At 43.2% G+C, this 21983-nt stretch overlaps 1 protein-coding gene across 1 annotated transcript in view; it reads left to right on the top strand.

Annotated features, from left to right (window-relative positions):
* Positions 1 to 12932: 12932 nt before the first annotated feature.
* Positions 12933 to 21983, top strand: part of DENND5A (DENN domain containing 5A) — an 81594-nt gene continuing 72543 nt past the window's right edge. Inside the window, exon 1 of the mRNA XM_087821722.1 lies at positions 12933 to 13048. Coding sequence (XP_087677848.1) covers positions 12937 to 13048 — 112 coding nt within the window. The 5' untranslated portion in view covers positions 12933 to 12936. The remainder of the gene's footprint in view (positions 13049 to 21983) is intronic.

Genomic DNA, 21983 nt, shown 5'->3' with positions numbered 1-21983 from the left:
TACCTTGAGTGTAATATTTCTATGACACTTAATAAATGCAAACTAAAATGTAATAAGAATAAATTATAGTGAAAAAATTCAGTGTAGTACTTGAGATTTATTTCATGCTAGTATTTGTATTAAATCATTCATTGAATAAAAATACATTCTCTTGAAATTCTGATGTGCATTTTCAAGAACAAAAATTTTAAAACCTTTAATTTTTTTATAGTTGACTTTTGAAAACCTTAAAGCAACTTAATGTTCTCTTTGACTTTTAGAAATGATCAGAATAAATCAAAAGGTCTAAAGCTTTCCCAGTGTGTAAATGGTCATTCACTGATTGTAGGTTAGATATGTGGAAGGTGGATTTTACTGCAGCTTCAGGACTCAATTCTGATTTTTATTTTCTTCCTTACCTGGGATACCAAATCTCCCAAGCCTTACATATAGATAGAAATGATTTTTTCATCCTATTTTTGTGTAGCCAGATGCTATACATATAAATTCTGGCAGTCACCCACGTTACTAAACACTTAATATCAACAATTTTCAACTGATGTGCCACAAGAACTTTTCAAACATGCAGTTCCTATTTAATTGGGGCACTGATCTCTTTTCCCTTAGATTGTCAAATAAAAAAATGACAACAGCCGACACAATAGTAGCTATCCAGTGTGAATGGTTTTTTTTTGTCAGATCAGCAAAAAATATATTTTTGGTGTGCTGCAGAATTTTAGTAATTAGTTTTTATGTGTCGTGTGCAGTGAAAAACATTGAAAACCACTGCCTTATATGATCTATACTTTTAAAGCAATTCCCATCAATATCCCAACAAGATATTGGTTAGACTTAGACAAGATTATTTTAAAATTTATATGGGAAGGCAAGACCTAGAAGAGCTAAAATCTCAGAAAGGTAGAATAAAGTAGGAAGAATCGCTTCCAGATTTCAAAATTTATTATATTGCTACAGTAATCAAGACAGTGGTACTGGCAGAGAGGTAGATATGTAGGCCAATGGAACAGAATAAAGAACCCAGAAAGAGACCCAACTGGTTTTCAACAGATGTAAAAGCAATTCAATGAAAGAAAGGTAACCTTTCAAACAAATGATGCTGGAGCAATTGGACATTCATAGGTAAACCTAACCTCTACCTGAACTTCAAATCTTATATATAAATTAACTCAAAATTTAGTAAAAAACATCATATTACCTTGATTGATACAAAAATTTGATAAAGTTCAATGCCTATAAAAAATTACAAGTCAGTAATAAGAGTAATTAATTTTGATACATTTACCAAAACACTACATGAAATGTTATTTTTATTGGAAAACTTTAGATGCATTCTCTTTAAGATTGGGAACTAAATAAAGAATCCCACAGTCATTGCTGTAATTGGACATGGTCCTGAAGGCTTTGGCCAAATACTTTAAGGGAAGAGAAAGATATTAGGTGTCAAGATTGGAAGGGAAAGATAAAACTTTTCTTTGAGTTGATATAATCAATTTCATTTAATTTTTTAAAAAACCTAGCAGAATAAACAATACTAAAATGAGGCACCCTAGCTGGGTTGCTCAGTGGTTAGAGCATCAGCCCACAAACTGAAGGGTCTCTGGTTTGATTCCGGTCAAGGGCACTACCTTGATTGTAGGCTTGATTCTGGGTCCTGGTCCGAGGTATGTTCAGGAGGCAACCAATCAATGTGTCTCTTTCCCATCGATGTTGCTTTTTTTTTTAACCCTCACCCGAGGATATTTTTTCCATTGCTTTTCAGAGAGAGTGGAAGGGGGAGAGAGAGAGAGAAACATCGAAGTGAGATACATTGATTAGTTGCCTCCCGCACACTGGAGATAGAGCCTGCAACTGAGGTACGTGCCCTTGGCCGGAATCAAACCCAGTACCCTTCAGTCCGCGGGCTGATGCGCTAACCAGTGAGCAAACCTGCTGCAGCTCAAATGGACGTGTCCGTCTGTGTGTCCCCCCCATACACACACACACTGCCCCTCACTCTCCCCCTCCCACTCCTGGAAAAAATATCTTCGGGTGAAGATTAAAGAACTTAAATGAGACATTAGCAGGGTTGCTGGACCCAACAAATGTGATACCAGTTAATAGGATCTACCATCTTTAAAAGATAACCTTTGGAATCTCAGGTGACACCACAAGGTGGCCTCCTCCATGAGGAATTTTTGCAGAGCTGCTGAAGGAATAAAACGTTCTTGATAGTGTTAGATTTATTTACTCTTCTACCTCTCTTACCTAACCATTAGATCTCTGAGGACAAGACCTTTGCTGATGCGAGGGAAGGCTGAGAACAGGTATTGTTTGAAGAAAGGAGGGGTAAAGAAACTAGAAGTCCCCAGGAGGTGGGAGGCAGTGAGAGCATGGTGCAGTCAGAGGGATGAGGGGTGCTCAGAGGTGTGAAACTTCAGGGAGGGGAAGTTGGGCCTAGCTTCTGTATTTAGCAGTAAAAGGGTGGATCTGAGCAGATTAGAGCCCAAAGTTTTCAACTTCCTACTTTGAAAAAAGAGAAGTGCTGTTGAAAAAGCTCTGAATATGAAGTCTGGAATCAGTTGGACAGTCATGACATGGATCACTGTAGTCAAAGAAACTACTCCAGGCTTGTTTCAAGTAAAGAAAGGGTTTAACATGCTCTCCCTCCTGGGAGCACACTGGGGCCTTTCCTCTCCCCCTTTCCCTTCCCCCCTCTTTTCTTCCCCCCAGGTGTGTTACCTTTACCTTTCGCTCTCCTAAACCTCAAGGGCCCTAATTTTGCCTATGTAACTTGTTCCCTGCGCCCATTTCTTCAAGGGCCCTTCTTTTGCCTATTAACTTTCTAAATAAACTTTCTCTTATTAAAAAAAAAGAAAGTGTGTGTGTGTTAATGAATATATACTTACAAATTATGTGTTATTTTTTTTAATTGACCAGATCTTTTAGCTTAGTTTCATCATTATTAAGGATATTATGGTAGAGGTACATTCTATTAGAATGTGTGACATTTTGGAGTTGATTGCAAGCAACCGTATTCTAGATATTTTAAACAGAAAAAAGGACTTCACATATGGAATTTTAGATTTTACAAAATCACTGGAAAGTTTGGAGGAGCAGGCTTTAGACTGAAGATCCAAGAATGACTCCTAGAAAAATTAAGAACCGGCAGTAATTGTGTTCAAGAACTCACAGCTACAGCTGTGATTCAGAGCTCAAGATAGGATCTGATCCTCTGCAGAAGCCCTTGCTGCTGCTTGGATCCTGGAAGAGAGCCTGCTGCTTTTGCCACTGCAACTCTGTCACATCATCCGCAAGGCTGGAGATGGACCACTGTAGGTCTCTACAACCCCACCTGCCCAAGGAACAATGACAAAACATGCAGGAAAATGGCCTGTTTCTCCCTTTCCATTCAAATTTCTTGTAAGTGCATCTAATTTGTGGGGCCTATTTAGCATGCAGAGCTCTAGTTTTTAGAGTTTGTAGCTTTCCAGCCTCTGCAGTAAAGAAAAGAATAATCAGGGCCAGTTGCATAATTTGCAAAATAAAAATACAACAAGCCCTTTGTTCAAAAAGCAGGGAAAAAAAGTGCCATTAAAGGAATGAAAATATAAAGATTTTTCCTTTCAGGGTCTTCTTGACTTGCCATGGTGTTTTTATTTTCTATTTAACATTGTTCTAAGATAAAAGAATTAAAAATGTAAATTATTAGCTTGCATTTTACATTTATATTGTGCAGTGCCTATTCTAAATGCATTTATAAGAGCATTTATACTGTTACCAGCAAGACGATGAGACCTCAGTTCTTCTTGAAGGAAATATTTCAATCAAGAGACAGTGCAGCCCAGCAGGCGTGGCTCAGTGGTTGAGCATCAACCCATTAACCAGGAGATTGCAGTTTGATTCCCAGTGAGGGCGCATGCCTGGGTTTCGGGCTCAAACCCCAGCAGGGGGTGTGCAGGAGGCAGCTGATCAATGACTCTCATCATTCATGTTTCTCTCTCTCTCCCTCTCCCTTCCTCTCTCTGAAATCAAGAAAAACATTTAAAAGAATGCAGCAAAGCAAGCACAAGTTTATTAGCCGCAGCAAAAACACACTCAGGACAGTGAAATGAAGAACTTAGCATAGAAGAAGCAACAGTAGAGTCCAGGCTGGGCTGCTTTGGCTCACTGCGAAGTCAGTGGAAAGGGGCCTTGGAGACAGGTTTAGGGGGTTAACACAAGACAAGCTGCTGCTGCCCATTGTTCCCCTGGTTGCAAGTCTTCTGGGGCCCCTTAGAGGGAACAAGAGGGGAAAGGAATGGGTGAGGTGTGGTCCCCTAGGGGACAGTGTGGGCAGAGTCCTTTGTGTTGAAGGTATTTATCTCTCTTGCAGGTGGGAATCTTAGGGGAGGGCTGAGGGGAGGGTCTCAAAAAATATTTACCAGCTTTCCAGGTGTCCTCTTTCAGGGTTGTGGTCTCCACTGATTGGTCAGCACCAGGGCAGGGGGTCAGTCAATGCAGCTGGTCCTGAAGCAGCTATGACGTCACTTGTCTGGTTTTGCTGCTTTTCTGGGCCTGGAGCTGAAATACAACTGAGGTCTAGATGTTATCCTTAGAAACAAAAGGTCAGGCCCGGCCGGGCATGGCTCAGTGGTTGAGCATCGACCTAGGATCCAGGCGATCAGGGTTCGATTTCCAGTCAGGGTACATGCCCGGGTTGCGGGCTGCAGCCGATCAATGACTCTCTCATCACTGATATTTCTCTCTCTCTCTCTCTCCCCCTCTCCCTTCCTCTCTCTGAAATCAATAAAAGATATATTAAAAAAAAGAAAAGAAAAGAAAAGGTCAGGCCCGACGGGGCGCGGCTCAGCGGTTGAACGTCGACCTGGGATCCAGGCGATCGGGGTTTGATTCCCAGTCAGGGCACATGCCCGGGTTGCTCGATCAATGACTCTCTCATCATTGATGTTTCTGTCTCTCTCTCTCTCCCTCTCCTTCCTTTCTCTGAAATCAATAAAGATATATTTTTTAAAAAGAAAAGAAAAGAAAAGGTCAGGGGGTCTAAACTGCATGACCAGACATATGCTAGGGGAGGGAAGGTGGGGCGAGGTTCTTATTTTCCCAGTTTTGCCCCTTGCTCAGCGCCCAGGGCTTTCTGCCCTGGTAATTTGTATCTGGCCCATCATCCTTGCTCTGGCTAACGTCTGTCTAACTGCCTGTAACAGAATCACTGAAGTTATACATTTCTACTTTGAACCTCAAACATGCGTATGTACTTCATTCTTACACGAATAGTGGAAATACTGCAAAAAAGTAACAGCTGTTTTTATTTCACTTCTTGATATGCACACATTCTACCAACATTCTCTACCTTTGACTTAACAGGCGAGTAAGGAAGGACTGAAAGGAAAAGAAACTGTGTTACCTTTCCCTTTATGTTATCATTTTTAGCAAGTGATTAATTACTTCAAAGAAGTCACATAAATAAGAATGAGATAGGATTCCTTGGTTATCTGCATTTCTTAGAATACCGTTGCCTTCTTTCTGCGTGGGAAGCAAGTTCTGGTGTGAATGGAAAGCATACCCTGTTAAGATAGTCAGCAACCCTGCTTATGCAGTTGTAGACATAACATTTTTGCCTTGTTCTGACTCCGAGGCATCACGGGTCCACAGGAATTCTCTGCTCCTGGAGTACTGCAAACACCCTGTGGGAACGAGGCTGCAAAAAACAGCCGATGTGCGCTTTGCTCATACAGCATCTGCTTGCGTGCATGCTCCTTTGCTCCACCAGATTTCACTTACAAAACACAAGTTCAAAGATAAAATTATTAAGAATTTTAAGATGGCAACAACAAAGCACTAGACCAAGTGTGTGGCCCTTCCAAATATAGAGCCCTGTGCCTAGCAAGGACACCCATGAAACTGGCCCTGAGCATAATAGGAGGAGGTGGAAATGGAGTTGACAGTCAGCTACTATATCCAGGATAGAACACTTGTGATCAGATACAGATGAGTGAGGATGGAAGGTGAGGGAGAGGAAGGAAGCAGAGGGGCAGGAAGAAGCTGTGTGCGTGTACGTGTGCGTGAGAGAGAGAACAACTGGTGTCAACTTCCTAATTCTGTGAGGCCCAGTTACACTTCCTGTGTCCTGGTGTTTACCAGCATCCTGTTGGGCAATGCAGAGAAAACACAGCTCATTGGTTAGCTCATATTGTGATTTTGGGTGAACTAGAACAAGGTGCCCCTTTCTTAAGATACTTTACTGCCATCTGTTGGAAAACTATCATAATAACTATGTAAATTAATAGTGACTACAATAAACGATGTGTCTTGGACAGTGCTCAATTTGTGTAAATGTGAGTGGCAGCCCTGGCTGTTACCCTCAGGGTCCCCTGGGGGCCAGAGGCACAAATGATAACTCACAACCTGAGCTTAGCAAAGTTAGTGGGTAGCAGACAGGAGCTGAGGTGGCAGGCCAAGGGGTGACCCAGCCACACCTCTGAATTCTAGCCTCAGAGGCATTTAGTTGAGAATCAAAACCAGTAGTTCTTGGCTTTATGTTGTCTTGGCCCTGGCAGCCCATGAAGATTGTCATGGGGGCTTATGGCCAATTCCGACATTTGACAAAGCCTAGTGGATGGGCCTGATGTTTACCCAGGAGAAGCCTTTGCAGACTAAAAAAAAAATTTTGTTTTTTTTGCTTTGGCTGGAGTTACATTAACTCTTTGCAGTCCACATATCTTGTGCTAATTAAAAGGTCTGAACATCAGATTAATATATCTTTCATTAATTAAAAAATGGGAAAACTGGTCCCGGCTGGGTAGCTCAGTTGGTTAGAGCATTGCCCCTCCTGATATATGCCAAGGTTGCAGGTTCTATCCCCAGTCAGGACACATAACAAGAAGTAACCAATGAATGCATAAATAAGTGGAACAACAAATCAGTGTTTCTTTCTCTTTCTCTCTAAAAAAATAAATAAATAAAGTAGGAAAACAGACTATAAATGAAGTTTGTTTCAGAGGTTTCTTTTTAATTATAGGGTCCCTGGGGATGAAAAACAATAAAAGAACTCTCAAAGATGTCACTATTGGAAACTTGCTTGTGGCCAGGATCTTTTTAGTAGACGTGGTTACCATAAACCAAAGATGGGAAAGTGAGGGACGTGCCTGATGTCACATCACCTGAGCAAATTGCAGAGCTAGGATTCTAACTCAGGTTTCCTGATTCCTAAGTTGGGCTCCTTCTCCATCCCCATGAGTAGGCATCTACTTATTTCTCCCCCCCCCCTTCTACCTGAAATGTCAAGAACCTTTATTCAGACTCATAGAAAAACCTAAACCATTTCATTAACATTTTCCAAAAGATGATTGGATATTGTGAATATATTGTATTTAATAACAATTATTAATAATTATTTTGTAACCTCTACACTTACTAGTGACCCAGTAACATCTTTTTTGTCACAGAGTACATTAAATTTGACTCTTAAAAGCAGAGCATTTTCTTGTGTATGAAAGACAAAGTGTTCCCCAAATACAATCTAGGACATAATGCTTTCAACTTTAGAAATTCAGTTTATTTTTATTACAGTTAATTGTTAATGTGTTAAAAGTCTTGTGTTGCTTTAATTCTTTCAAATTCATCTCAATGATTAAATACTAATTTTTCTCTATGTAATAATTCTTGTATGTTTTTTCTATCTGTCATACTAAAGGCAGATTGATATAACTTAGAATATTGGTAGTATAACTGCATGTTTTTGTTTATAGTCAGCTGGAAAAAATACTGAAATATTCATTGTATATATTTCCCCCCCATTTTAAAAAATTAAGGTACCATTTACATAAAGTAAAATTCACTCTTTTTTAGGTATGATTTTGTGAATTTTGACAAACAAACAATTGTGTAACCATCACCACAACAAAGATATATAACAATTCCATCACCCCCCCCGCCAAAAGTCTTTGAGAGCTCAGCCACAGTTAAATATATCTTCCTTTTGGGATCTGGTCCAAGGGCCTTTGACTCCCCCTTACTAGACCATCTGGCCTTTCCCAGGAAGCTCTTGGCCCTCAAGCTGATGGGAATAGTGAACCCACTGTGTTCACATTCTAAGGGAGAAGGCCGGACACAGCATATACAAGGCCATTCACCCAGACTCTCATAAGGCTTTCAACCTAGGCGGGTAGAAGGGAAGAGGGAACAGAGGGGAGGGACCACCAGTGAGTCACACCTGGGTTTGTCAAGAGCCCAAGGTACCCCTCTGCTTATTTGGTCTAGCCATCCTGCCCCTCTCAACCGCCTCGGACACACACACACACACGCGCGCGCGCACACAACACACATGCAATTACACATGCAGATACACAAACATACATCTAATATATATAAGCACATGCATACACAAATGCTCACTCACATATAAAGAAGCTCCAACAGACATGCACACAGATATACACATGCATGAGCTTATGAACTGTTTTGGGGAAAGTTGCACCGCTTGTGGACATTATCTGCAATTTGTTCCTCCTGTTGCTCAACTTCATACTTCCCCATGCTACAGGCCTTCCGATGCTGCTTAATGCTGACTCTTCTTGGGGCTTCTTTGTTGCTATGGATAATGGTGGCCGAAGGGTGCTGTCTTGTTTTTAACTGATTTAGGGAGCTCATGTCATTGAAGAGACAAGAAGAGCTGGATGCTGTTTATGAGCAAGGTGTTGGGGGCCAGTGGGACAGTAGGACAAGGGAAAGCAAAGCATGTGTGACTCCTGTTGTAGAGATGGATTACTGTGCAGAGAGAGCTGGCTGCCAGAGATGGCTGCGGGTGTGTCACTCTATACCTAGCTGTATTTGTGTTCCTAGTTTTAAGAAAGCCTGTGCTGTTTAGCCGGGCATGGCTCAGTGGTTGAGGGTTCAATTTCCGGTTGGGCACATGCCCAGGTTGGGAATTCAATCCCCACTAGGGGGTGTGCAGGAGGCAGCCGATCAATGATTCTCCCTCATCACTGATGTTTTATCTCTCTCTCTCTCTCTGAAATCAATAAAAGCATATTATTATTATCATTATTATTTTTAAATCCTCAGCCGAGGATATTTTTTCCATTGCTTTTCAGAGAGAGAGAGAGAGAGAGAGAGAAACATCCATGTGAGAGAGACACATCAATTTTTTGCCTCCTGCACACACCAGGACCAGGGCGGGGATCAAGCCTGCAACCGAGGTACGTTCCCTTGGCTGGAATCGAACCTAGAACCCTTCAGGCTGAGGGCAAAACCTACTAGGACAATAAAAACATATTTTAAAAAAAGAAAAAGTCTGTATTGTGAAGCTTATGTTTTTTTGCATGATCAGTGGGATTCATTTCAGTTTGCACATGGCAAACTCTTCCTTGAGCATTGGAGAGGAAGGGTTTGAGCACCTGTGGGTTCATGAGTCGATCTTCCTTGAATGCTGTAGTGTGAGCTGGGGAGTGGGCAGGTTCTACCTGGGTGGAGTCAAGTTGAACCCAGGCTCTAGGAAGTGCCTCTGCTGGAATAAGTATAGTCTATCTCTGGAAGGATAAATAAGACATTTTAAAATGAATTGCTCCATGGGAAGGAAACTCACCGGTATGAAGGCCCTGTGTGATGAGATGGAGAAGGCTTTTAGAAGTCTCCAGTGAAGGACCCTTAGAAGAGATAGGGCACGATCTTGGCCTTCAGGGAGATCAACAGATGGAGGACAATTAATCTGATATTAGCTTGGAATCAGCTGTACATTACATCCACCGTAGCTTTCTTATTGCTCCTTGAATACTCCAGGCACATTTTCTTCCTCACACCCTCTCCTGGAATTATTTTCCTTCAGATGTCCACTTGCTCTCATGTCCTTCATGCTGAAATGGGTGTCCCAGGGTACCACTTATTAAGAGTACATTATGTCCCAAATATTTAAAACTTCTTTTAAAATAAATTCTAAATTAACTTATGAATCTTCAAAGCAATCTCAGGAAGGGTAGGAATTATCATTCCAGAGAGGTTAACTGATGTGCCTCAGCTCACACAGCTAGTAAGAGTGGGAGCGGGGATTTAAACACTAAATCTTAAGAGTATCCAGCTTTGTTCCCCACCTCACTACCCCCCCACTCTGGAAGAAGCAATCAGTCTGCCAAACATATTTCCTACTGGGAAGGAGATCACTTTACAGTTGAGTATTCTGGGCCTCTGAGCAGTTACATTTTCCAGGGCAAATTAATACAGACAGACTTTTGTTCCTAATGTGTGTTTTGTGAGTTGAGTTGAGAAGTCTCCCAGCACCTGATCACCCTAGACACACTGGATAAAGTCTCTGGACTTTCAAACTGAGGACATTAAGCCTTTTCTAAGTCTCTTCTGAGATCATTCGAAGATGTGGGTCAGATTTTGCCACTCCTCAGCTTAAATTCCTTTAATTTACCACCCCCTGACTTGCACACTTTATAGGACAAATTCTTTAGCCTGTCATTTGAAGCCTTTCCTGCTCTCTCTCCTCTTTCCCTGCTTTCATCCCCTTTTACTTCTTCATCTCCCACTGAAATGAATTACTTGATGTTGCCTGAATGTAGTATTTTAATCTGTGACTCCTGGTTGTCGTGCATGCTTACTGAAACATCTTCTTTTCCTCCCCCTTTCACCTGAGAAATTCCTTTTGATCCTTTGGAACTCACGTCAGATTATACCTCCCTCTGTAAGCCTTCCCTGACCACTTCCCAATGTGGAGAGATGCCCCTCTTTCCTGCTATGTAACTATTTAGCTCTCTGAGCCCCCTCTACTGTCTCAGTGTCCTCAGGATACGAGATAGGGTGGGGCATCACCCTAAATGAGTGTATACAGCAGGAGTAGAGCAGGCTTTGTTGGATACCTTTGACAATCCAATATGGAGTCACTGTCAGCATGACAGTTATGTCAAGAGCTATGTCAAGACCGAGGTAATGGGGTGTAATGGGAGGGGCTCAGGACACCCAAAACCACAAGTCCGGACACTTGGATAAGGACTCCATCTGAACACTGATATAAGTGGGACCCTCACCTCTGGTGGGCTTTAAGAACTCAGAGGCCTGACCACCTAATGCTTGAACTTGGCTGCACCATGAGCCACGCTCCGAGCCCTGCTGGACTTCCACTCCACTGGACTCTTGCCACTGCTGTAGCTGCCTGACTTGAGACCAAAGGCCGTCTCTCCAACTGTGGAAGCCACCAGTGACTGGGGCTTCGCGTTGGACACTGGCTCTGCTCACTTATATCTCAGAGGCTCCCCACTCTGTGTGTAAGCTGCATGTGACTCTATTGGCTTATTGGGGAGGTCTCCCCTAATAAACCTGGCACTGTGGAAAGACAAAAAAAGGAGTGTGAGTGACTCCTTTCGGGGAATGCTCCCTTGCTCACGACAGTGGGCTCTGTGAAGCTACCTTCTCCTTCCCACTTTTCTTCCGCAAGTTCGGGCGGGTTACACACAGGGAGGGGCAGGTGCTATGGTTCCAAGTGACGTGGGCTGTGACCTGCGGGCCATCCTCCCTAAGGGAGAGAATGCTGGAGATAAGTCCCCAGGAGAGAGCCCAGGGCCAGCCCTTGGGGAAGCTAGCTGCCTTCTAGGGCCCTTACTAGCCGCCTGCCAGAGCAAGTCTTGAGCATACTTCTTGCTGGAATAATAATAATTTATAACACAGGTGGAGTGCCTTTTGCGTCCCAGGGACTATTCTGACCACTCTACCTTTGTGCGCATTTATCTTATGTAATCTTCACAAAAACCATGACTGCTGAAAGTTAAAGAGACTGCTCAAGGTTAAACAGTAAATGACGACGTCAGGATTCAAACATGAGCGCTGTGTCTGGAGCCCATGCTAGCAGCCCCTGTACAATACTACCTTCCTGGCCTCTGGTTTCCTGTCCTGCCTACCTTCTGCGGGAAACCAAGTCAGGACGGGCCACCCCCACTCTCCCCTCCCTCAGGAGGGCCGGCTTAGGGGTGATGGGTCTGAGAAATCTCAGAAGCAGAAGGGGAGCGCCCCAGGGGCAGGGCCCTCTGGGGGCTCAGGGAGAGCAAAGGCGACAGCGGGGTGCGTGGGAAAGGCCTGGCCGGGGTGGGGCTGCGCGGGGAGCTGACCCGAGCGCAGGCTTCCAGTCAAGGCTTTGTCTCAGACTCTCTGCAGCCTTGGAATAAGTTCTTGCTTCTTTCTGGGCCTCAGCTTCCCCATCTGTAGCACGGGCTGGTCTGCCTCTGCCAGCAGAGGGGCCACCCTCAGCTGCACCGGGGAAGGGGCCGGGCATGGCCCGCGGGGAGCCGGCTCAGGGGGGCGCTCCCCGGGGTCTCGGGGCCGGCGGCCGGCCTGGGGCGGGGTGAGAGGGGCGCAGCCCGGCCCCCGTCCCGGGGCCGGGCCAGGGTTCAGCAGCCCTCCCAACCGGAGTCAGGGCGGGGGCGGGGGCGGAGCCTGGGCTTGGAGCCCCGCTCTGCGCCCCCTCCACCCGCACCTTCCAACCCTCTCAGGAGTTACAGCCTCGCGGGAGTGGAGGCTGCGGGCGCAGGGCAGCGGCGGGCCGCGCTGCGGCGACCGCGGGGGACGCTGCGGCCCGCGGGGTCCGCGGAGCATCACGTCATCCTCTCCGCCGGGCGCCCGCCCTCCCGAGCGCGCGTGCGCAGGCGCCGCGGGAGGGGTCCGCCGGGAGGCTCCGGCGCTCTCCGCCGAGCTCTGCCTGCCTCGGGGCTCGCTCGGGCCGCGGCGCGCTCGGTCGGCGGCGGCGGCGGCGGCGCGGAGGGGAAGGCGTTCAGGATGCGGCGCGGGGCGGCCCGGTGCCCCCCTGCCCCGTCACGGCAGCCGCAGCGGCCGCGGGGACCGGGCCAGGGCCGGGGGCGGCGGCCGGAGCCGCGGTAGCGGCGGCGGCGGCGGGAGGGGCGGCCTGAGGACGGGCGGGCGCTTGGGTGCTGGGGCTCCGCGCTCCGCACGGCCCGGCCCGGCCCCGGCGCCATGAGCGGCGGCGGCGGCGGCGGAGGGGGCTCGGCGCCCAGTCGCTTCGCCGACTACTTTGTCATCTGCGGGCTGGACACCGAGACCGGGCTGGAGCCGGACGAGCTGTCGGGTGAGTGCGGAGCCCAGGGCCGCGTCCCCGCGCCCGCCGCGCCGGGGACCCTCTCCCCCAGCCCCCGAGGAAACCTCCCCTCACGCCTGCTTTGTCCCTGGAGCCGAGCGAAGATCGGACGGAAGGACCCAGGGCGGGCGCCGGGGGAGGGTCGGCTGGAGGAGGGGAAGCGGGATGAGGGGCGCGGAACCTCGAGGGGTCCCGGCGGCCTCTGTGCTCCTCTGCCCCGGGCGCGTCGCCCCGGCCGGGCAGGGGGCAGGGTGTGTGTGCTCCTCTGGTGAAGGTGGAGTGACTTCGTATAAGATAAATGGAAGCCCCAACACCCGTTAGGGAGGCAAGAAGGCACCCCACGTCCCAGTGAGAAAGTTCCTCTCAGACTTAAAAAAAAGCAAAACAAGCACTTGGTGAGTTTATCTGGCCACTTTCCAAGAAGCCTGTGATCGGTTCCTCAGATCTGCCCTGCCAGCCTTGGGCCGGGTCCTCTGGGTTGATCGGATGTAATGAAGTATACTTGGGCCACACCAAGAAGAGTGAGAGCTCCCTTAGTTCTAGAAAGGGCCCGTACCCCGGGGCCTTGCATTTTTTATGAAAAGTAATTTCTGTCCTTTGTGAGGCCAGCGTCATCTGAATTAAAAGGGCGGCAACCTAGTTGGAAAACCTGGGTTGCATAGTGATGCTTCTGAAATCACCTTTCAAAGGGGAAGTGGTGGGGACGTGAAGACCGGCCCGGATCAGGTTTGCAGAAGGATGTCAGAATTGTAAAATCCCCATGAATTCCGCTGCACCCGTCATTGGAGCCTTTGAATGACGACAGTTTTGAAAAAGTTTTTGTGTGGTGTCCGGTTTGCAGGTTTCATGCTGATGGCATTTTGTTGTGTTATCCTGATTTGATGAGCGATAGTCTTTCTAGTCTTCTGTCACGATGTATTCATTGTTGAGTTTCTCTCCTGAAAGTGATTATCTTGTTGACTAATTTTACTTGGCTTCAGAGAAGATACACAGGTCCCTTTGTTTTTGTCACCAGAAAAATTCGTGTTATGAAAAAAAAAAAATTAGGTGCATACTTCAAATGACAGAAATGGACTTTTTAAAAAATGAGATAAATTGATGACCTTTAAAAGGTCAGAACAGATATAGTTTTTTGAAATTAATAGCAAGTGGAGAAAAAAATCATGAAGCCGTAGTACAGTTAATACTAGGCCGTTTGTTGGGGTAGCTTTATCATTTCAAGTTTATTTTTTTGTCTTCAAAACTCATAATACAGATGTTAATTTTTCATCTGTTCCATATTTATTAGATTTGTGACTTTGTGATGCAGTTGTTGGAATTTGTTTCACGGTATTGGAGTTGGAGGGGACCTCAAAGGAAAATAAAGTTTAGGAAGGACAGTAGGGCCAATGTCCTGTTACTTAATTGCCTGACTTTTGGTCCAGTGATCCTCTTGTGACACTAAACTGGATCTCATTGCCTGGCTGGATCTTTAGAAAACACTAACATGTTGAGAAAGACTAAAAATAACATAGTTCTCCAAGGTAAAAGAAACTTTAAGGTGGTGGAATAAATCAGTGTTATTTTTATGGTGTGCTTTTGAGTGTCCATTAAATTATATACACATATGAAAAAGAAAAAAATAATAAATTATATAGACATTTGATTTTAGAAATGAAAGAGAATGGGTTGCAGTTCGTAAAGCTTGGGAACGAAGCTGGCAAGTGCTTTGTTAATGAGAGCATGGGTTTTTGGGGTTGAACATTCCCCCTCTGTTACGAACTATCTCTGTGATTGGGGGCAAGGTAGATAATTCATTAAAGAATGTAAAAAAAAAAGCATCTTATCAAATACATCCTCAAAAATGTTAATTCTCTTTAAGTAAACATCTATTAATTATCTGTCTTTTCAGTGAGCTAAAATTATATTCCTGCATGTGTACAGAAGGGTATTTTTTCTGGCTTTTAAAATGTGGTTGCAGTAGTGGAATGCCAAGACCATTTTATTCAATAGGTGGCCTTTGTTAGACTAGGCACTGATTGAAGGATTTCTTTTTTTTTTTTCTTCGTTTCATATCTGGTGGGTCCGTGGGGGAATCTGGATTACCCAGAGGGAATCTTTGAATGAAACCAGACAGAATACAAATAGCTCTATGCAGGTCAGTCTTGAGACCTACAGGGTGCATTTTCTCTGCTCAGCCTGCTTTATAGCTCCCAAATTGGTGATGTCATAGTAACTGAAATGACAGGAAATTGTGAATTGCACCCAGGTGCTCTGGGGAGACACTGAGGAGTGAGTCTATGTTCTCTGCAAGCAAATCAAGTTACATGTATCAGGTAGCCACTATATTCTTAAAAAGTGAATCCAGAAAAAGCAAATCAAAGATGCTCAGTGTTTCCTTTGGTTCTGTGGAGGATTAAGATTCATTTTCTGGTTGCAAGCATACAGTTTTCTGTGTTGACTATAGACCCATATCATTGGCTTTTATAGGAATCTCTCTCTGTTATCTTTTCCCCTTTCTTGCAGACTTAAGCATTTAGGCAAGCTGGGTAATTTATTTGTTGGGCAAGGAACTGAGGAAGGTGTGAAAATTATTTTGTTTCATGGTTGGTTGAAGAAGTGCTTTGGTTTGGAAGGATAGGAAGGTAATCTGTGAAGCACAAGTCTAACCAACTTTAGGAAATTGTATTTGCTTGGTAGCTTTTTGAGCTTGTCAGGCAGATAAGCAAATCTGGAAGAATCGCTTTTGATTTATGTTTTCCATTATTGTTGGCCCATCCTAAGTGGGGATGCAGATGGTAGTAGAGTCCAGTCCCTCTTTCTACCCCTTTGATGGGTGGGTTTCCTGGACATCTGTATTTTCCCTTTTTCTTATTATGGTCACCACCAGATGAAGGAAAGGCTTACTGCGAGGTGGGATTCCTGTTTACTTTCCCCATCTCTGCCTGAACTTTAAAATTCCAGAATGCTCGTGACCTATTTTGTTTTTATCTTGGAATCTTTACTTTCCTCTGAACTGGCCTGTACCCAGCATTGAGATGTAAGTATCTTAGGTTCATGCATCCACTACTCCAATTTTCCCAGACTCTTAAGTACAGGGCCTTGCCAAGAATTGAAGAGAAGGGGTTGGAAACATAGGTAGATGGGAGATAGATGGGAGACTAGTCAGTGCCCTTTATGAGTCTACTTAGAACACTGAGAATACACTGAAATCATCTCTTTTTTGGGGGGAGGAATGAAATAATCTCTTAATGTCACCTTTAGAAGAGAGAAAAAATGCTCACTGTCCAGAAAAGCCAGAGGACCAGCCAGATCATACTCCTCAACCATATTGCTCAATGAAGTTAGAGTGTCAGAATTGTGGAATATCAAACATTAAGCACTTAGAATATAGCCACCTGATTTTACAGCTTAGGAAATGGAGGCACTGAGAAAGTTAAAGACTATTTGTCTCCCTTGCCATTCTTGCTTTGCAAAACATACAAAGCATCACTTTACTTTTCTCCAAGTAAAATATTTGTCTGGCAGGGACAGGAGTAGACATTATGGCAGTTTTTTCTTCTAGTGCAGGTTTCTGTTTCATGTTAAAGAATACTATGTGTGATTGTTATGAGGTACCTCTCTCTCTCTTTTTAGTTTTTCCTAATGTAATTTCACACCAGACATTGGTGTGGATAGTACAAAGACCTTCAGCACATTCTTTCCCCAGATTCACTGATTGTTAACATTTTGCTCCATTTGGTTTATCACTTGTGTGTTCTCGCTCTCTAATATATACAAACAACTTTATTGAGATAAAATTCACATACCATATAATTCACATATTTATAGTGTATAGTTCAGTGATTTCTAGTATATTCACAGAGTTGTGCAGTCATCACTACAATTTTAGAATATATTCATCACTCTGTCTCTAAAACCCATACCCATTAGCAGTCACTCCCCATTTCTTCTAATTCCTTAAACTCCAGCCTTGGGTAACCACTAATCTCCTTTTGATCTTTATAGATTTGCCTGTTCTGGATATTTCATATAAATGGGATCATATAATATATGGTCTTTTGTAATTGGCTTTCATTTAGCATGTTTTCAAGGTTCATCCATGTTGTAGCATCTATCAGTATGTTACTTTTTGTGGCCGAATAATATTTCATTGTGTAAATATACCACATTTTATTTATCCATTAGTTGGTGGACATTTGGGTCGTTTATACTTTTTGATTATAACGAATAATGATGCTGTTAATATTTGTGTGGACATATGTTTTCATTTCTCTTGGAGTGGAATTACTATGTCATATGGCAACTCTATGCTTAACCTTTTGAGAAGTTACCAGACTGTTTTCCAAAACAGCTGCATCAGTTTACATTCCCACTAGCAGCATATGAAGGTTTCACTTTCTCCACATACTCACCAACACTTTTGAATTTAGGCATCTCGGTATGAAGTGATGTCTCATTATGTTTTTTCAAATTATAAGAGGAAGTTTATTTAGAAAGTTACAGAGGTAGTAGAAGTGAGCCAGCTGGGCTGCATAGGCTCAGGAAACAAGTTACAGAGGCGGAAGAAGGGCCCTTGTAGTTTAGGAGAAAGAAAGGCAAAGGTAAAGACATGCCTGGGGGAAGGGAAAGGAGCTGGCGTGAGCATCTCAATGTGGTTTTGATTTGCATAACCTTGATGGCTGAGGTTAACTTACTTAAAAGAAAAGAAAAAAAAGGCTGTTTCTTCCTAGAGATGAGTGGTTATAAAAAGTTTGATGTGCCAGATTCAAACAGGAGTCAATATGAGCTAAACTTGAAGGCATTTTTTCCTCTGCCCATCTGGTCGGTTCTGTGCAAAATCTCTCATGGTCTCATCTCTGCTCTGATGCCCAGACTTTTTCCTAGGTGAAGTAAAACTTAAATCCTGATAGCTTACCTCAGGCATCTGTGATACTTTCAGAAGTGAAGGTTTCTGGGCGGCAGGGTGAAGGGTGGGCCAGGGAAGAATTCCTAAGTTAGGTGGTCTGTTTCCTTTTATAAAGTAGAGCAAGTAAGAAGTCAAGAGATGAGACCAACATACAGACACAATTACAGAGCCCAAGGCAGTTTAAAATTACATGCTAAATTTAGTTGGAGAGACTGTATATTCTTAAACATAGGAGAACCCCACTTCACACCCCCTCAGGTAGGGAGGATCACATTGAAGGATCACATTTTACTTTAATGACACTGAGGCCCTGCCTCTCTCTTCTTACTTAGGAGGAAATCCTGAGTCAGTGTTTGATGGTTAAACCAAGTTCTTTTAAACTCTGTTCAGCCCTTCCTTCCTTCCTAGATTAAAAATACAATTTTCTTTGCCTAAGGCCTCCTTTGGCAACACCCATTTCCAGTGCTATACCCGTTTATAAGCTTGTTTTTTGGCTAACTCCGATGGAAGGTGTACTTGGGTTTGGCTTGGCTCCTCAGTTTCTGTTGCCATGCCTGGGTTTGAGTTACTGTCAAGCGGTTTTAGACGTCTCTCAGGAACCTAGGTACACATGAGGGTACCTATACTTGATCTGTTTTAGGTTCCTGTTGGTTAGATCATAAGATCTAGTGAAAGAGAAAGCTTTGCCTTTTGGAAGCTGATTAGTTCTTAAGGAATTCAGTGATTACACATGCTATTATTGCCAGATTTTTATTTTATTTTTAATTTTTAAAAAAATATGTCTTTTATTAATTTCAGAGAGAGAAAGTAACAGGGAGAGAGAGAGAAACATCAATGATGAGAGTCATTGATTCACTGCCTCCTGCACGCCCCCTACTGGGGATCAAGCCGGAAACCCAGGCGTGTGCCCTGACAGGAAATCGAACCTTGATCTCCTGGATCCTAGGTGGATGTTCAACCACTGAACCACGCCGGCCTGGCCGTTGCCAGATTTTTAGATTTACTTCTCAAAAGTTATTAAGTGAGGTAGATATTGGTCAAATGTCTGTTCCAGATGTTCTGTGATGGCAGATTTTAGTTGGAGTATATAGGACCCTAGACTGGATTTGAGTACTGGAGTCCTGTCATGGTGGAAAATGAGATCAAGTACCTACTTTCAAGCTGTTTCCAAGGGATCAGGTATAACTCCAGGAAGTAAGATGGGAAGAGGTATGGTTTAGACCATCAAGTTTCTCAAATGTTATAATTAGGATATTTGCTTGATTGTCATCCTGGGGAATCTGTCATAGTGTCCTATTAAAGAAAGCCAGGTTAGTAAATTTTTTTGTTCATTAGGTCAAAATTTTGCTAGACCATCTGTTGTTTATTGTATGGGCTGAATTAGCTGGGTTAGTTTAAAATGTTTTCATGGAGAGCTGAGAGTCCTAAGCAGGGAGAATGTATGTGCCGGTTCCTCGTATTAAGCTTCATTTCTCTGGGAGTGTGGGATTCCCTGATTTCTAAACCATTTCCAGTTGGCAAAACATAATATGAGTGTGCATTCATTTATATTAGTCACAGAATAAAAAAATGTCAGAGCTAGAAATCAGAGAGAGTCCAGCCACCACTTTTGACAGATGGTAATGATTAATATTTATAAATGACTTTATAGTTTTGCAGTGTACTTTTGAAGTGTAGTTTTAGTTTTTTTTCCAGCCCTACATGAAATGCAATTTTTTTGTCCAGCAAATTAAGAAGAACTGTTAGAATCCAGGTCTTCTATCTGCTGTCTCACCTTTGATGAGATTATTTTTAAATTATAGATTTGGGAAAACCAAAGCAATGGCTTAATCATTGAATAGCAGAGCTGTGGTGTGGCGTCTTTAATTCAGTCTCCAGCCCACATTGCAGTAGAGGAGCTCTGTCAGGAGAGGAGTCAGGTCACTCATTTTCTGAATTGTAGTTACGGCTGGTTATTATTTTTTATATATATTTTTTCCTGTCTCCCCACTCTTACCAGTTCGGGAAATGTTTTTCTTAGAACAGATAATTACTGGGGCTTTGTTTCTAGGAAGCTCCCCTTTTGTGTGTGACTGTTTCAGATTGTTTTATGCTTTTTGTCTGAGGTCTGTTTTCTTTGAGGAAAAAAAAAAAAAGGTTTGCATCTGCTAACCTCAGAAATTCCTCAGCGTAGCTTGCATTTTTGCATCTTTTGTGGTTGCAGTTTGGGGGCTGGCTGTGACTTCTGGTTTACCATATTTTTATAATGAAAGGATACGGGAAGCGACAGAGAATCTTTCAGGATTTTTAAAGGCAGGAAGAGAGAGGAGGAAATGATTTAGAAATAATAATCATAAACCACAATTTATAGGCCTATCTCAGAGATACTGCGGGTTCGGTTCCAGACCACCACAATAAAGTAAGCTGTTTGCTGGTAGAAGGTCTTGCCTTCAATTTGCAAAAAATGCAGCATCTGTATAGTGCAATAAAGTGAAGTGCAGTAAAATGAGGTATGCTTGTAAAAATGAATAAACCCGATTTATAACAAACATACATTTCCGTTATAATACATTAGAATTCCTTTCCAGGAATGTCAAAGGACTTGGTTCTTTTTTCAGTTGTGTTATCTCTGATGACCTTTTCTTTCTTTCTTTCTGTAGTTTTAGAATAGTGGCCCTCTAACAATGTGTTAGCCTTGTTATAAAGTTAGGGATTAAAGATAGTGCTTGACATAGTAGTTGCTTGATAAGATTTGTTGTATTAATTATCAAAATATAGAGGCTGCCTATTCAGATTTTCAAAGAAGTGTATATTACTTTTTTGTGTGTGTGGCTATAAGGCATAATACTTAACTTTTTAGAACTTAAATAAGCCAAACTTTCACAACTTTTGTAAGTGCTGAGTAAGTGAAGAGTGTAGGGGTCTGTAGAAGAGAGGAGTGGTGAAGATTGTTTTTCCATACTCAAAGCTGAGGGCCAGAGTCAGATTTAGAGGTAAGATGGTAATGGGAGAGGCATTTTAAAATATATATATATCTTTATTGATTAGAGAGAGGAAAGGAGAATGGGAGAGGCATTTTGTATTGCAGTCTGATTATTTTATAATTTTTAATTTATAAAGGTAAATTTTATCATAGTTCAGATGAACCTGCACTTTTTTTTAAATGAATCTTGTTTTAGTTTATTTAACCATTTCTTTTTTTAAAAAAATATATCTTTATTGATTTCAGAGAGACGAAAGGAGAGGGGGAGAGAGAGATAGAAACATCAATGATGAGAGTCACTGATCAGCCGACTCCTGCACGCCCCCAACTGGGGATCGGGCCCGCAACCCCGGCGTGTGCCCTGACCGGAAATCAAACCCCAATCGCCTGATCCTAGGTCGACGCTCAACCACTGAGCCACGCCGGGCTGGGCTATTTAACCATTTCTATTGGCTCAGATAGGATCATAATCTCTTACTGAGAGCAATAAAACAAATATTTAGAAGTATTACTTGCCAAACTGATATTCATCAGTTTTGCTGAACTCTGAGGTTCTTTCTGTCCTAATAATTTTTAATCCCTTTTTTGCTAAGTAATTACTTAATATTCTTCTCCCACCCCCATTTTCTCACAGCATCTGTATGAAACATTATTTGCCCTGCATTTCTATTGTGTGGAATGTGATATTTAAGCATTGGCTAGTTTTATCTTCTAGAGGAATGTTTAGTGTTTTAGTCAGCTGATCCAGCTCTGTTGGCTGCTTAGCTCAGTTGGTTATGAGTGTGGTGCATTTAATAAGGCCAAGGTCATTGAGTCCATCTCCATACGGACCAGTTAGCTTTGTTCTACCCACTTTTGTGCTAGCCTCAGCTAACTATCCCACTCACAAGTACACTGTAGGGCATAGGGGACATAGGCAAGAAAGTGAGGCTAGAGTAACACTTCATTCTTGTTATTTATAGATGATAATTAAATTAATAGGCATTTATTGTTTATTGAATACACTTTAATTCCAGGTACTAGATTGCGTTATTCCCATTTTACAGATTAGGAAACTGAAGTACAGACAATTTTAA

This window comes from Miniopterus natalensis, chromosome 11, assembly GCF_054644295.1.
Source record: "Miniopterus natalensis isolate mMinNat1 chromosome 11, mMinNat1.hap1, whole genome shotgun sequence".
In the NCBI taxonomy this organism is placed as follows: domain Eukaryota; kingdom Metazoa; phylum Chordata; class Mammalia; order Chiroptera; family Miniopteridae; genus Miniopterus; species Miniopterus natalensis.
The sequence above is the reverse complement of the archived record's forward strand: the minus strand, read 5'-3'. Positions and strand labels throughout refer to the sequence as shown.